The sequence below is a fragment of the Bombus terrestris genome, chromosome 17, assembly GCF_910591885.1.
Source record: "Bombus terrestris chromosome 17, iyBomTerr1.2, whole genome shotgun sequence".
In the NCBI taxonomy this organism is placed as follows: domain Eukaryota; kingdom Metazoa; phylum Arthropoda; class Insecta; order Hymenoptera; family Apidae; genus Bombus; species Bombus terrestris.
Window position 1 is genome coordinate 8,520,295 of NC_063285.1, and position 12,121 is coordinate 8,532,415.

Genomic DNA, 12,121 nt, shown 5'->3' on the forward strand with positions numbered 1-12,121 from the left:
ACCCGCTTCCATTTGTCCACAGTATGAATCGAAACGTCACTGGTCCACTAACTATACTACTTTCGACATTATCTGAGAAATCTCCTTTAATTCTCTCAATCATAAGTTACACCGTTGAACTTAGAAGTGAGAGAGTTGAACAAGGGTAATCACGGCTACCACAAACGTCGCATTTACAAAATATAGGTTAGTTTACGATACGGTTAGAACACGTATTCTTCTCGCAAAAAGTTCACTGAAGTATATTTGTCATTACGTGTATTTAGCCGTGAGTTGATACCTTTTAATACTTTTCTAGACATGAGTTTTAAACTTTAAAAACAATCTCGCCACTAAGATTCGAAAAAGATCGTGCCGCACGCGACTGAAAATTACGTTCGTTGTGATAAACAATCGTCGATCATACATGCTTCGCTGTGTGTTAGATGCTTCGAGTTGGTAAATATTGTCAGTTTTTGTGTCAATTGACGTTACTACAAAATTGCTGTAGTTTCGTTGTATATAGAATTACGTTACCAGATTAGATTAGGTTTTAGGTTAAGTATTCTAATACTTTCTGGGTGGGACATTTGCCGTGGCTGTGACCATGTTCCATGTTCTATTCATAAGTTTTCCAACTGTGTATCATACGAACCAGCAGGTATGAACAGTATTACATAAACAGCTCGCGATAGTCTATATACTGAATCCTAGGGAAAACCATCTGGAAATTGAGTCGTGACTAGTGAAAAATCAACATGCAAGGCAAAACGGTTCTCGTTTTACGCATGCGTAACACGCTGTGAATATCTCAGACAAAGACGAAGACGCTCTACTCATTTCCGTCTGTTTCACAAGAAGGCTGGCTATGTTGACCTTGCATGTTGATTTTTCGCGACTAAACACGACTTCATTTTCGGACGGTTTTTCCTAGCGAGTGTCGAGACTTGTTTTACATGAAGTATATAGCGTATCGTAAAGTATACACAAGTATACGTAAACTATAACGTGGGCGTGGGTGTAAATGCATTATATTGCAGCCAATTTGTTTTCGACGTAAGCAGGTGACGCAAATCTGAAAAGTCTTAAAATATTATAATATAAATTCACGTGCAATAGAATTAAATTTTGTTTATTCCATATTTACTGTACTTTTCTATCGCTATTTTAACAAATCCTGGCATTTCTGTTATTATCGTCTTTATTGTATTTACTATTACTTGCTTTAATCCTTAACACTGATGGCCGCACATTTTAGCGTAGATGCTACTGTCAATTGCCGGAATTTTTCGCCCATTTTGTCTATTATTGTACAATGATGATACACTATTTGAGGAATTTGCATTGAATCCATCATTACTATTTCTTAATCATTAGAGTTTTTATCACATTATCTCGCTCTATTTCGTACACTTATGGGTTATATGAATTTATTTATTTATTTCCTGATTGTCCCATGCGGTTACAGAAATCGGGATTACAATTATTTTCTGACCATTCACTTCACAATGTGTTAACATATTGAACGCCACGTGAGTTACATTTAACTCGCACCGTGTTTGGCCAAGAGGCTGTATGAGTTGAGTGTAAGTCCAACCCTGGTCTATGAACACCACGATCTGCGAGTTGGATACGCCTGACATCTATGAACCGTATAATGTAAGTGCACATATTTATCCAACATTTGCTGAGGATTGTTTAATTCTTTTTCAAAACTAGCGAATCTTTTCGCCACGATAAAACATAGAAGAATTTTGAAAATAATATAAAACGGAGTTTTTTCCATGTTTAGACAGAAAGCAAAGCTCATACGTGTTAGTCTGACGATATAAACCTTTCGACTGAATTTTGTTTCACTCTCCACGCGGTCAGTTATGGCGTCCCCTGTTCTCTCCGTACATTGCATAGGAGGTAACGGCAGATAAGCAATTTCGTATGGTTTACATATACTACGTAAGAGCATAGTTTTTTCACGTGTCGCTGACGTCCACGGCAACAGGTTGTAATGCGACGATGGTGATTCGAGGTATCTTTGAAATGTGAGCCAACTCTGACGATGCAAAAAACGTTGGTTAACTGCAGTTGTGGCGCAGACACCGGTTATATGGTCTGGACATCCCGTTTGTTTTGTGTAACTCACGGATGCAAATGAAGAAGAAGAAAAAAATAAAATGAAATGATTTATATTCAAATATTCTGGAAAATTTAGATTCTGAGGATCTAATGGATATTCAAGAGAAACCAAGGATAGAAATATGTGCGTTCTACCTTGGCGTTCGATATGTTAAAAGCTACCGTCGTAAGGGGCACGTTTATGCTGTCATTGGTGAGACTCTAGGTTGATGTATTTTTGTTATTTCAGTAATTGATAGAGTCACACAAATGAAATTACACATTTTATTATTATTCGGCATCAGGAAAAACATTGAAAAGTTGCAGATTGTGATAACAACAAATAACATCGCAATGGTGTTGTTAGGGGAGTATGACATTGTGTTGAAACACAATTTGCGTGAAGTGAAATTTTGTTCATAATATTCTTTAACGATTAATAAATGATATGATAATGATGATATCATAGGGGCTAGAAAATGATATAAATTTGTAGAGAAACAACTTTTCGGGAAGTTAATTTTCTGCGAAAATTTGGTATTGTAATTGTTTTAACCTGTGGTAACAATGTTTCTCTACTTTTTATTGCAACTCAGTTCTTTTGCCAAGTGCTCAAATGTCCAACGTCCTACGATAGACACATAACTCTCTCGCTAATCTGCCTTCTAACACGCTATTCATATTCTCCTACCATTTGTCATTTCCTATCGTGTTCCACACCCAAATCTCTGTCCCCTAATAAGCTATTCATATTCTCCTTCCATTTGTCATTTCCTATCATGTTCCGCACCTAAATCCTGCCCCCACATCCTCTTTGCACACTTTTCACCCCTGCATTCCATTGCAGACCCAACACATGATATAACTTAAACGTGACATTTCAAAAATTATTTATGGATCCCGTATCTTTTCTACTACTGAATCAAATAAATTTGTTAACATCTTGGGTTAGGTTGAATCACATTCTGCTCGTGCCTCGGGCCACCTAAATCCTTTGATGTCATAACCCCTTTGAAAAAAAGGGGGCACACATTCGCTGTCGCTTTCATCGTTATTTTTTTTTTTTTTTTTTTTTTTCTTAACACGACGGCGCAAAATATTCGGCTAATTGTGCACAAAAAAGGTCTCATTTTCGATTTTATTAAATTTTTTATTGAATACGTTGCAGAGGGGAGGGTCCTGAGTAGTATTCACTTTGTTTGAACCGTAGGACGATCGTGATTCAAAAGTTAGGTTACCAACCTCCAACGAATCAAACCTAACCTAACTATATCTTACCAATATTAGGATCGTTATTTTACGCAAATGCATATGGAATTTCATTTGTAACTTATATTGCAGTAAATGTAGTATAACAATTACAATTTTCTTTTTGTCATAAGTTTTGTTACCGTTCCACCAGAGTGTATTTTCCTCAAGACTTGCTTGAAACCTATTCTTTCTACGATATGGACTGATCGTATTTATTTTTGTAACAATATCCTCCTAAATAATCAATACTGACAAAAAGTGTAGAATGCGGGTCGACTTATTTTTGTCCTAGACTCGTCAGAAAGAATTTTATCAAAATCGATGACCCAACGACTGTGACCTCTCCTTGTAAGATATATCAGAATATATACATAACAATGCTAAACACAATGTGAGTGAGCCCGCAGTGAACCGCACTGAAATGTGAACAGAATCCCATTACAACGTTTCTTCCAGGATTAATATCCTTTAATATCCTTCATCAATATCTATCTATGCTGTTCTCAATGTATCATCGATGTCATTAACCCTGCCCATATGTGAATCGAATATAATGAATGTACAAAATTGTTCATAATACGTTGATTACTACTATATATCAATTTCCTGTTATGTATAGGTCTACAATAATGATATATTATATTGTTATCTTTATCTTGGACAAGGCCGATGCCATTTGCGTAAATAAATGATTAAGGTGACAGGTCACCGAACTTCCTGGTTTTCTCAAAATACTCCGGCTGAAGGTAAATTATAGATTTAATTAAATCATTAGTTTGTACTGATCCGCTCGATGCCTAACAATTCGTTATAACCTTTAAAATAGACAAATGATTTCTCTGCATTTTAGCTACATTATACAGAAGAAATGAATTAATGTATTTCTTTTAATTAGACGAAGTTAATATAGATAATGCAGTACGATGACGTAAAAATTTGAGCTTAAATAAACGCGAACTTTCCATCTGACTTGTAAAGCTTCAGCTTTGACTGAGCCGATGCAATATTTTAGAATTTTTATCTTCTTATTCTGTTCAACAAGAAACCCTCGAACGTTCCAAGAAAAAATATTCAGAAAATTTTAGAATTTTTATCTTCTTATTCTGTTCAACAAGAAACCCTCGAACGTTCCAAGAAAAAATATTCAGAAAATTCAAATGCTACTGTGATAAGGAAATTTCAAATTTCTGAGCGATAACGATCGCATTACAACGGAAATGTGGCGATCTAATTGATGTGTCTTATGCAACAAACTTGGAACATTTACAACGTGACGGGTACAGTTCAACAACGATGCTCATAAAAGCAAAGTATCATTGCAAAAGCACAATAAATGTGCTTATATCGTATAACTGTAGGAAGGTATGTTTACGATTTTTTAACAATCCTAAAAAACTGGATGAAAATGTTCCGATATTTCCTTTAACAAAAATTTCTTAATTATTATTTTCTAAGCAGTAACAAATGTATTAGGTTATCGCAAAAGTTTCTTTCGTTTCGTAAAGGAATAATCGACGCAATAAAAATTTAGATATAGATAATAATATCCCCTTTATTCGTCTTGAAATATCGTTGTTATTTCTGTATTCAGAGATAGGACCATATTAGGTATTATTTTATTTTTTGGATAAATCTATCACACCATTCTGAGCTAAAAACCCTTTATTGCACTTTCTTACCATGGACTAGGGATAAAAACAAAAGAACATCTTAAATCTATCGATTAGACCTATCGATTGTATCTAGAACTATTTTCTAGTTACTAGTTATTGTAACTAGTTAGTTATTTATTGTAACTAGCGCATCTGCAGATGGATGGCGAGCGTTGTCATTTTTAACAAATATCATTTTTTATACCCACTGACAAATTGTTAACATTTTCTTTTAAAAATACGTAGAATTGAATATTTAATGAATAATATGTTAAAAGAGATAGAAATATTCAGAACAAAGTAGTAAGATATACAATAGAGAACATTTTTTGTTTCATATTGTTTTATTCAATTATATATGATCCATTTTGTTTTATTACTGCAAAACACATAATTCAATACAATATTTATATTTCAATGTAATAGAACAAAATGGATCATACATAATTCAATAAAATGGTATAAAACAAGAAATGTTGTGCATCTATTATTTCCTTATAAAGGGAAAGAAACTTTTGCAGCAACCTAATATTTCAAATATTATTTTCTAATAGGTTTCAAAATAAGAAATAATAGCTTTCAATCGTGCTAAGAATAAAATACGCACAAAAGTTCTACTTTTAGAATTTTTTAGCAATAAGACACAGACCGTAGTTTTTGCCTCGTTTCTTATTTCCCGGTCGATTAGCTCGTCGCGTCTGTTTTTCTAACACTTAAAAGTCAACGGTCTCGTTCGGCAATTTTCGACACTGCTAGCGCCTGTGCGCCGGCCGGATCGGCAAACTTCGGGCCGTCATACTTCATCGACAGGTCATCGACTTATCAGAGCGAGAAACGGTGGATGGTAATCGTTTACATTTCCACGTTAACCGTTGACTTTTTGTCTTCTAACCACCCAAACGGTTTAGACTTCTGCGTGTTTCCAAAAATACAAAGGAACCAATGGCAGAAGAACACGCAGAGGTATAAATCAACGAGCCACGCTCGACTCGTCAGGATGTCAGTAAGTGCACGCGTAGTATCAATAGCTTGTGTCTACTCGTTTCGTCCATCTACTCAACCTAATTCTCATAGTCACCACTACGTGTCGTGCTCTCCTCATCGCTGCTGTTCGTACCACGTTGAATTTCTAATAATACCAACCAGTTAGCTGTTTTTGACGCGTATACTCGTCATGCAGAAATGGCAATATTTTGTGTTATGATGAGCCCAGTCAGTAGTAAAATAAAAAAATAAAATGGTCATTTCACTGCAACTTAATTCCATATTATCACAGCCATGTAACATATTCTGTGTTTGACGAGTATATTCGGCATCGCTTACTTTTTGCGTCACATTTTAGGATTACACGCTTTTCAATGTTTCCAAAGAAGCTGCAATAGCTAACTGGTAAACAATTTACGATAATATTTTGTGTGAAAATTTAGTTAAATACTATATATAAAAATGATTAATTTATTATTTTGTTTGTATTATCTTATTACTTTGCTCGGGATATTTTACATCACTTTGAACGTATTATTTATGAAATATTTTTAGTTTACATATTTCTAAAAGAGAATGTTAACGATTGTTCTTACGTTTTAGTCAATTGAGAACATGACGGGAAGACTACGTATTTTCTTTCATTTTTTTAAGGCCAGTGGATATAAAGAAGATATTTCACAATGCATGAAGACGATTTTATAGATGTCGTTACACCTGAGTACTCATATATTTTCAACTTCGAAAAAAGCTACTCTTATCTAGACACACAAAACTGGTTGTTGAATAATTTAGTGTTCTGCTTCTCCTGCGTTATCATTTACGTCATCATAATTGTTGGCGGGATGTTTTACATGTTAAATAAACCAAAGTACAATTTGAAACGTCCACTTGCATTATGGTATGGAGTGATGGCACTGTTCTCCATTATCGGATTTAGTAGAACAGCACCGGAGTTGTTCTTTGCATTGGGCCATCGTGGCCTTTACTATAGTGTTTGCATACCTAGGTAATGCCACTTTCATATTTTATCTTTTAATGTATTTCCGGGTGAATGGCGACTTGAAAAATAATTATTAACGAAACATTATTATATGAGACAGTTTCTTATGCTCGGTATTTAGAGAACATTGATATGTGAAAAGCGTTAGTCAAACAAGGAATACATTTTTAACAGATGTTTATGGTACTATTATGAAAATAGTTCTATAAATTTGTTTCTGAAATGAGCTTTATCTTATTAATTGATATAATCAATTATACTCACCAATTTGCAGCATATCGATATATACAGTGTACCTACATCGTATAGTAATTTTCCAAATCAAAATAGTAAAATTTTTATTGTTTCATTATAATACGTTACTTTAGTTTACACGCGATAATCAAGAAACGAGCCGATATTTCAAATATGTTTATTAATTACGTATAATAAGAAAAAAATTATTTTCTTTTCAGTAACTATTTCCAAAATCCTGTTTCTGGCTTTTGGACATGGGCGCTTGTCCTATCGAAAATTGTACAATTGTGCGATACGATGTTCATCGTGTTACAAAAAGAACAACTGAAATTTCTGCATCTCTACCGTCATTTATCTGTTATTCCTTACTTCTGTTTCACATACCTGGGGACTACAGCAGCCATGAGATGGTTTAGCGTAATGGAGTACTTTATTAATTCCTGCATGTATTCTTATTATGTATTGAATGCAATGAAGTTCAAATTACCAATATGTTTTATTACGATGTTTAATGTAATGCAGATAGTACAAATGATAATTAGTTACATTATAACTAACATGGCTTATAATCAGCGAAGCGCCTATAAACTTGACTGCTATATTACGTATGAAACTTCAGTAATTGGTCTCACCTATTACATCACCTCTTGTTACTTCTATCTAAAATTCTGCTGCTCGACTTACACATCCAAGAAACAGAAAAACAAGGATATAAAGATTCACTGAAAAGTGTATCAAAGTTTTTTCTTTTTCTTTTATATTTCAAATCTTTTTCTACGAGCACTTCTTAAATAGCATTTCGTGAAAGCATTTCTAACGTATTTCAGAAGTCTTTATTAGTTCAGAATGATAGAAATTTTTTTTTTTTTTGTTTTGATAAAATGAAAGTGATAAGGATTATTTAATTACTATAAAAGAATTAACGTATTTAATGTTATGATATGAGATGTGAAGACTTTTAAGATAGTTGCTTTGGAAGAAACTAGAAACAGTGGAAAATCAAGGGTGAAACTTCGTTAAGCGTATCTTCAAAATATTTCTAGGAAACATATTAGTCGGAAAAAACGATTGTTACTTGGTATCTTTTCCTTGCAATATATTCGAAGGTCAAGCTCGTTGGAGTTGAGGACTACCTCTTTGCATAATTACTAATATGGCTAACGATGTTCAAATTTCAAAATTTTTCCACATAATATATTAATAGATTTAAATATCGACGTTTCTTTAAAGCTAATTTACAAATATCGCTATGATACCACATAGGTTAAATATTTCTTCAACTCCACTGAAATTTTTGTCTACTTCTTGAAATACCTGAAGAGCTTTCAGCTGCATGTTTTTAGTTTAGTTTTTCTGGTTATACCTAATATCTTTTTATTTTATTTTTATTCTATTATATTGCTGCGGTATCTGCAACTTTTACAAAAACCGTTCTACACTTTTTTCTCAATTTTTTAAATCATCTCTTGTTTCCTCTCGTGCTTAATAAAATACGTTTCGTCTTTGATACCATTATATACGAGATATTGGTGCATACAATATGAACTTCGTATTAAATTAATAGGGAAGATATGAAATTGTAGGAAGGCTGTGTAATAGCAATGAACACAAGCAAGAAATATTGTACAACTAACAGAACGTCTGGATAATGGAATGTTCAGGTAGTAGATGGTCCAAAATTTTCACATGATTCTTTTTGCATCTTTGCCTCAACACCATGAAATCAAATAATAACAACGTAAATGAAATGAGACGAAGTGTAACATTCAAGGTCAATTTTTCTGTAAGTCTTTTTCACAAAACTTCATCGACCCGGACCTGTAAAATTATTATATAAACAAATGCATAAAAATTACGTGCACGTATAAATTTAATAATTTTCATATGTAACAATTTTTATATAAAATAATTTTTATATATCTTGTGTATAAAATATGTTACATCTATACGTACCTATCTCCTTAGCCGCAACATTTTTTGTACACCTTGTGTATAAAATATGTGTGTCCTTTGTCACGACTGCCACCCTTCAAATCCGATGGATTAGTGACGGAGATAAAGATGTGGCGGCACTCGGCGATAATGTATATCGCCAAAGTGCCTAATGAGCCATCGATATCCCAACGGTCCTTCCGCCGAATGTTCTAGAAGAAGGCGTGAGTGGCAACGGTCGCGGACGCCTAACAAACGCGTGGATAGTGGGGATATTGAGGGGTGACAAAGAAAAAAGAAACAGATCCGATCGAAAGTAAAATTGTAAGAGCTTTAGTCTTGGAAAGTCACGGCCGGAGTTCAGAAGCAAATCGTAATTAGTGTAGACCAAGTGTTCAAAAATAAATTCTCCTTTTATTTTTTTCTTTTCATCTGAGATTTCCTCTTTTTATTTTACGTGACACCTTCGTCGTAACGATTTGATCGTTTCGACGACGAGTTTATTCATCCGAATATGCATTTAGCCTAACACGCTGTTTAGTCCGATTTTAATAATGGTAGGAAATAAACATGAATTTAAAAATTCTTACCACTTTCTTTTACAAATAATCGTTTATTAAAAATCTTACCAAGAAATGGTAAATTGCAAGACAAAAATAAAATGTTTTCTTCAAATACGTAGGCGGGCATTACCGTCGATAATGTAGTATCGCGGGAAGTATTAGATATACAATTTCTTTGATGCTATTTATTTTATTTTAAATTAGTTATACAGATATTAATGAGACAGGCAACGATGCTTGTTTAATATGTTACTAATAGTAACAATCTTATTCTAACTTGGCTACTCACGCAACTCCGCAACGCTAACAACTCTACTCTCAACGACGCAACGCGACAATGCTAACTCTAATAACTCTACTCTTCGACTCCTCGATTAATTCTAACCTCTCGACCTACTCTCACTTTTCGATTAACCGTTCCTTGGATTCGAATCGCTCCCCTTCATTAGCGTTATTTTTTCCTTTGTCTAATTCCGTCCTGTTAACGCTTCGCAAGAACTAGGTGACTTTGATCACACCGGCTTTTTCTATGTAAATTAAAACCCTTTGAGTGCTGACTACTCGCGGCCTATGTCGTCCGTACGGACGGCGCGCGTCTAGCGCTGACGATCGCTGTGGACGGAATACTTTTTCGTTAGACTGAACTCTGTTGATTGACTATTCAAAGCGCAAATCGTAATAAGTTATAGTAATTCTTTTGCACGAGATTAAATGATTCAAGAGCGTTATTTTTTAGTTATTTTTAATTATTTATTATAAACATTGAAATTTACAGTTAACTAGAATTTGGATAATAAACTAGAAAACAATAAACTAGAAAACTAAATTTAGTAAATATAACACAAGTTAATAATTTAGTTGTGTGTGAAAAATTCAGTGCTTGAGAAAACTAAAAAAACCAGATGTAGAGTTTTCTTACAAGTGGTGACCACTTCAACAATAACGAGCCACTATTGGCATTTGTTTACTGCCGTAAGGAATGCATTTATATTTATTTCACACAAACGTAATAGTATTACTTCTGCGTAGGTGTTCGGAAAAATTGAAAAACCCATACATGCGTCCTTAGTCCATGCCGGGCACTTACAGAAAGCGCATATATATGTCCTTAGTCCACACCGATAGCTTTCGCCAGACACCTATATGCGCCCACAGCACTCAAAGGGTAATAACCGAAGGACAGGCGACCTTGTTTTGCTTAGTTTCTAACCAGGTTTTTTCCCCACGATACTACAATAATTCGTTTCAGTATTTTCCGAGTCGATCAGATGAATCCAATGGTATGGTACGAATAAACCCTGTAACACTTTTCATATATTCGAAATATCCAGGCCACGTATCCTCGATCGCAATAGATGGGACGAACAAATCAAATTAATTGAACGTGTTCGAACAAATGCGGGCGACGAAAACGCGTGCAACACTAACGACTTCCGTTTATTTTAAGGCGTTCGATCAGCTCGTCCAGTACAACTGTAACTATAGTATAGTATAATACCACACCACGTGTTTATTGCATCGCGACAAACGCACCTTTTCGCATTTTCAGTGTGTTAGTTAGAAGGAAAATCGTAAGAGCGTGCTACAGTATCAGTAACTTCTTTCTATTTCTTGTAATTAAAAGTCATTCGAAAGGTCATCTCTTTCGTATTCGATTCGGAAACGCTTGAAAGGTCAACCAAGCGAATGTTCTACGGGATTAAGACCTGCAGCATTGTTTGAAGAAATGGCAAAGAAAAAGAAGTTTCCATCTCGGTGTATCGCTCGCAAAGAGAAATTACTTTGAAAGCAAATGAAACCTAGGAAAGCTTTTATAAATATAGATTTCTTCACTTTTGCAACAGAGATATGTATATTTGAGTGTATTACGTACAGTAAAAAAAAGAAAAAATTAGAACACTTCGGATAATAGATCTGCTCTTGTAGAATACGTTTTTCAGTGCCACCTTATATACTTTCCAGCCATTCACAGAGCCATGACAGTGTCACGTAAAATAAAAAAAAAAGGAAATCTCAGATAAAAAGAAAAATAAAATATAAAAAAAATAAAAAGAGAATTTATTTTTGAACACTTGGTTTACACTAATTACGATTTGCTTCTGTACTCCAGCCGTGACTTTCCAAGACTGAAGCTCTTACAATTTGACTTTCGATGGGATCTGTTTCTTCTTTCTTTGTCACCCCTCAATATCCCCACTATCCACGCGTTTGTTAGGCGTCCGCGACCGTTGCCACGCACGCCTTCTTCTAAAACATTCCGCGGAAAGACAGTTGGGATATCGATGGCTCATTAGGCACTTCGGCGATATACATTGTTGCCGAGTGTTGCCACATCTTTATCTCCGTCATTAGTCCATTGGATTTGAAGAGTGCCAGTCATGACAACAGAGCCGCTTTTCATTTGTTGA

The 12,121-nt window shown here is 34.5% G+C and overlaps 1 protein-coding gene and 1 long non-coding RNA gene across 4 annotated transcripts; both read left to right on the forward strand.

Annotated features, from left to right (window-relative positions):
* Window positions 1-1,476: 1,476 nt before the first annotated feature.
* LOC125386659 lies at window positions 1,477-4,980 on the forward strand. The gene is made up of 3 exons (XR_007227009.1): window positions 1,477-1,638; window positions 1,772-1,890; window positions 1,979-4,980. It is a non-coding gene; the product is annotated as an uncharacterized LOC125386659 (long non-coding RNA).
* Window positions 4,981-5,803: 823 nt separating this feature from the next.
* On the forward strand, window positions 5,804-8,749 carry LOC100647204 (elongation of very long chain fatty acids protein 6). Of its 3 annotated transcripts, XM_012318196.3 has the most exons (4): window positions 5,804-6,103; window positions 6,337-6,383; window positions 6,633-6,987; window positions 7,437-8,749. In XM_012318196.3, the coding sequence occupies exons 3-4, from the start codon at window positions 6,662-6,664 to the stop codon at window positions 7,942-7,944; spliced, it is 834 nt and encodes a 277-aa protein (XP_012173586.1). In that variant the 5' UTR covers window positions 5,804-6,103; window positions 6,337-6,383; window positions 6,633-6,661; the 3' UTR covers window positions 7,945-8,749. The 3 variants fall into 3 exon arrangements, with proteins under 3 accessions (XP_012173586.1, XP_012173585.1, XP_003402069.1); XM_012318195.3 differs by lacking the exon at window positions 6,337-6,383 and having other exon boundaries at window positions 6,582-6,987; XM_003402021.4 differs by lacking the exon at window positions 6,337-6,383.
* Window positions 8,750-12,121: the final 3,372 nt, after the last annotated feature.

Excerpts from the sequence above, each read along its gene's own strand:
- LOC100647204 (XM_012318196.3), top strand. The coding sequence starts at position 6,662 with ATGCATGAAGACGATTTTATAGATGTCGTTACACCTGAGTACTCATAT. Across the intron at positions 6,988-7,436 it reads TATAGTGTTTGCATACCTAG|TAACTATTTCCAAAATCCTG; the intron begins GTAATGCCACTT and ends TTTTCTTTTCAG.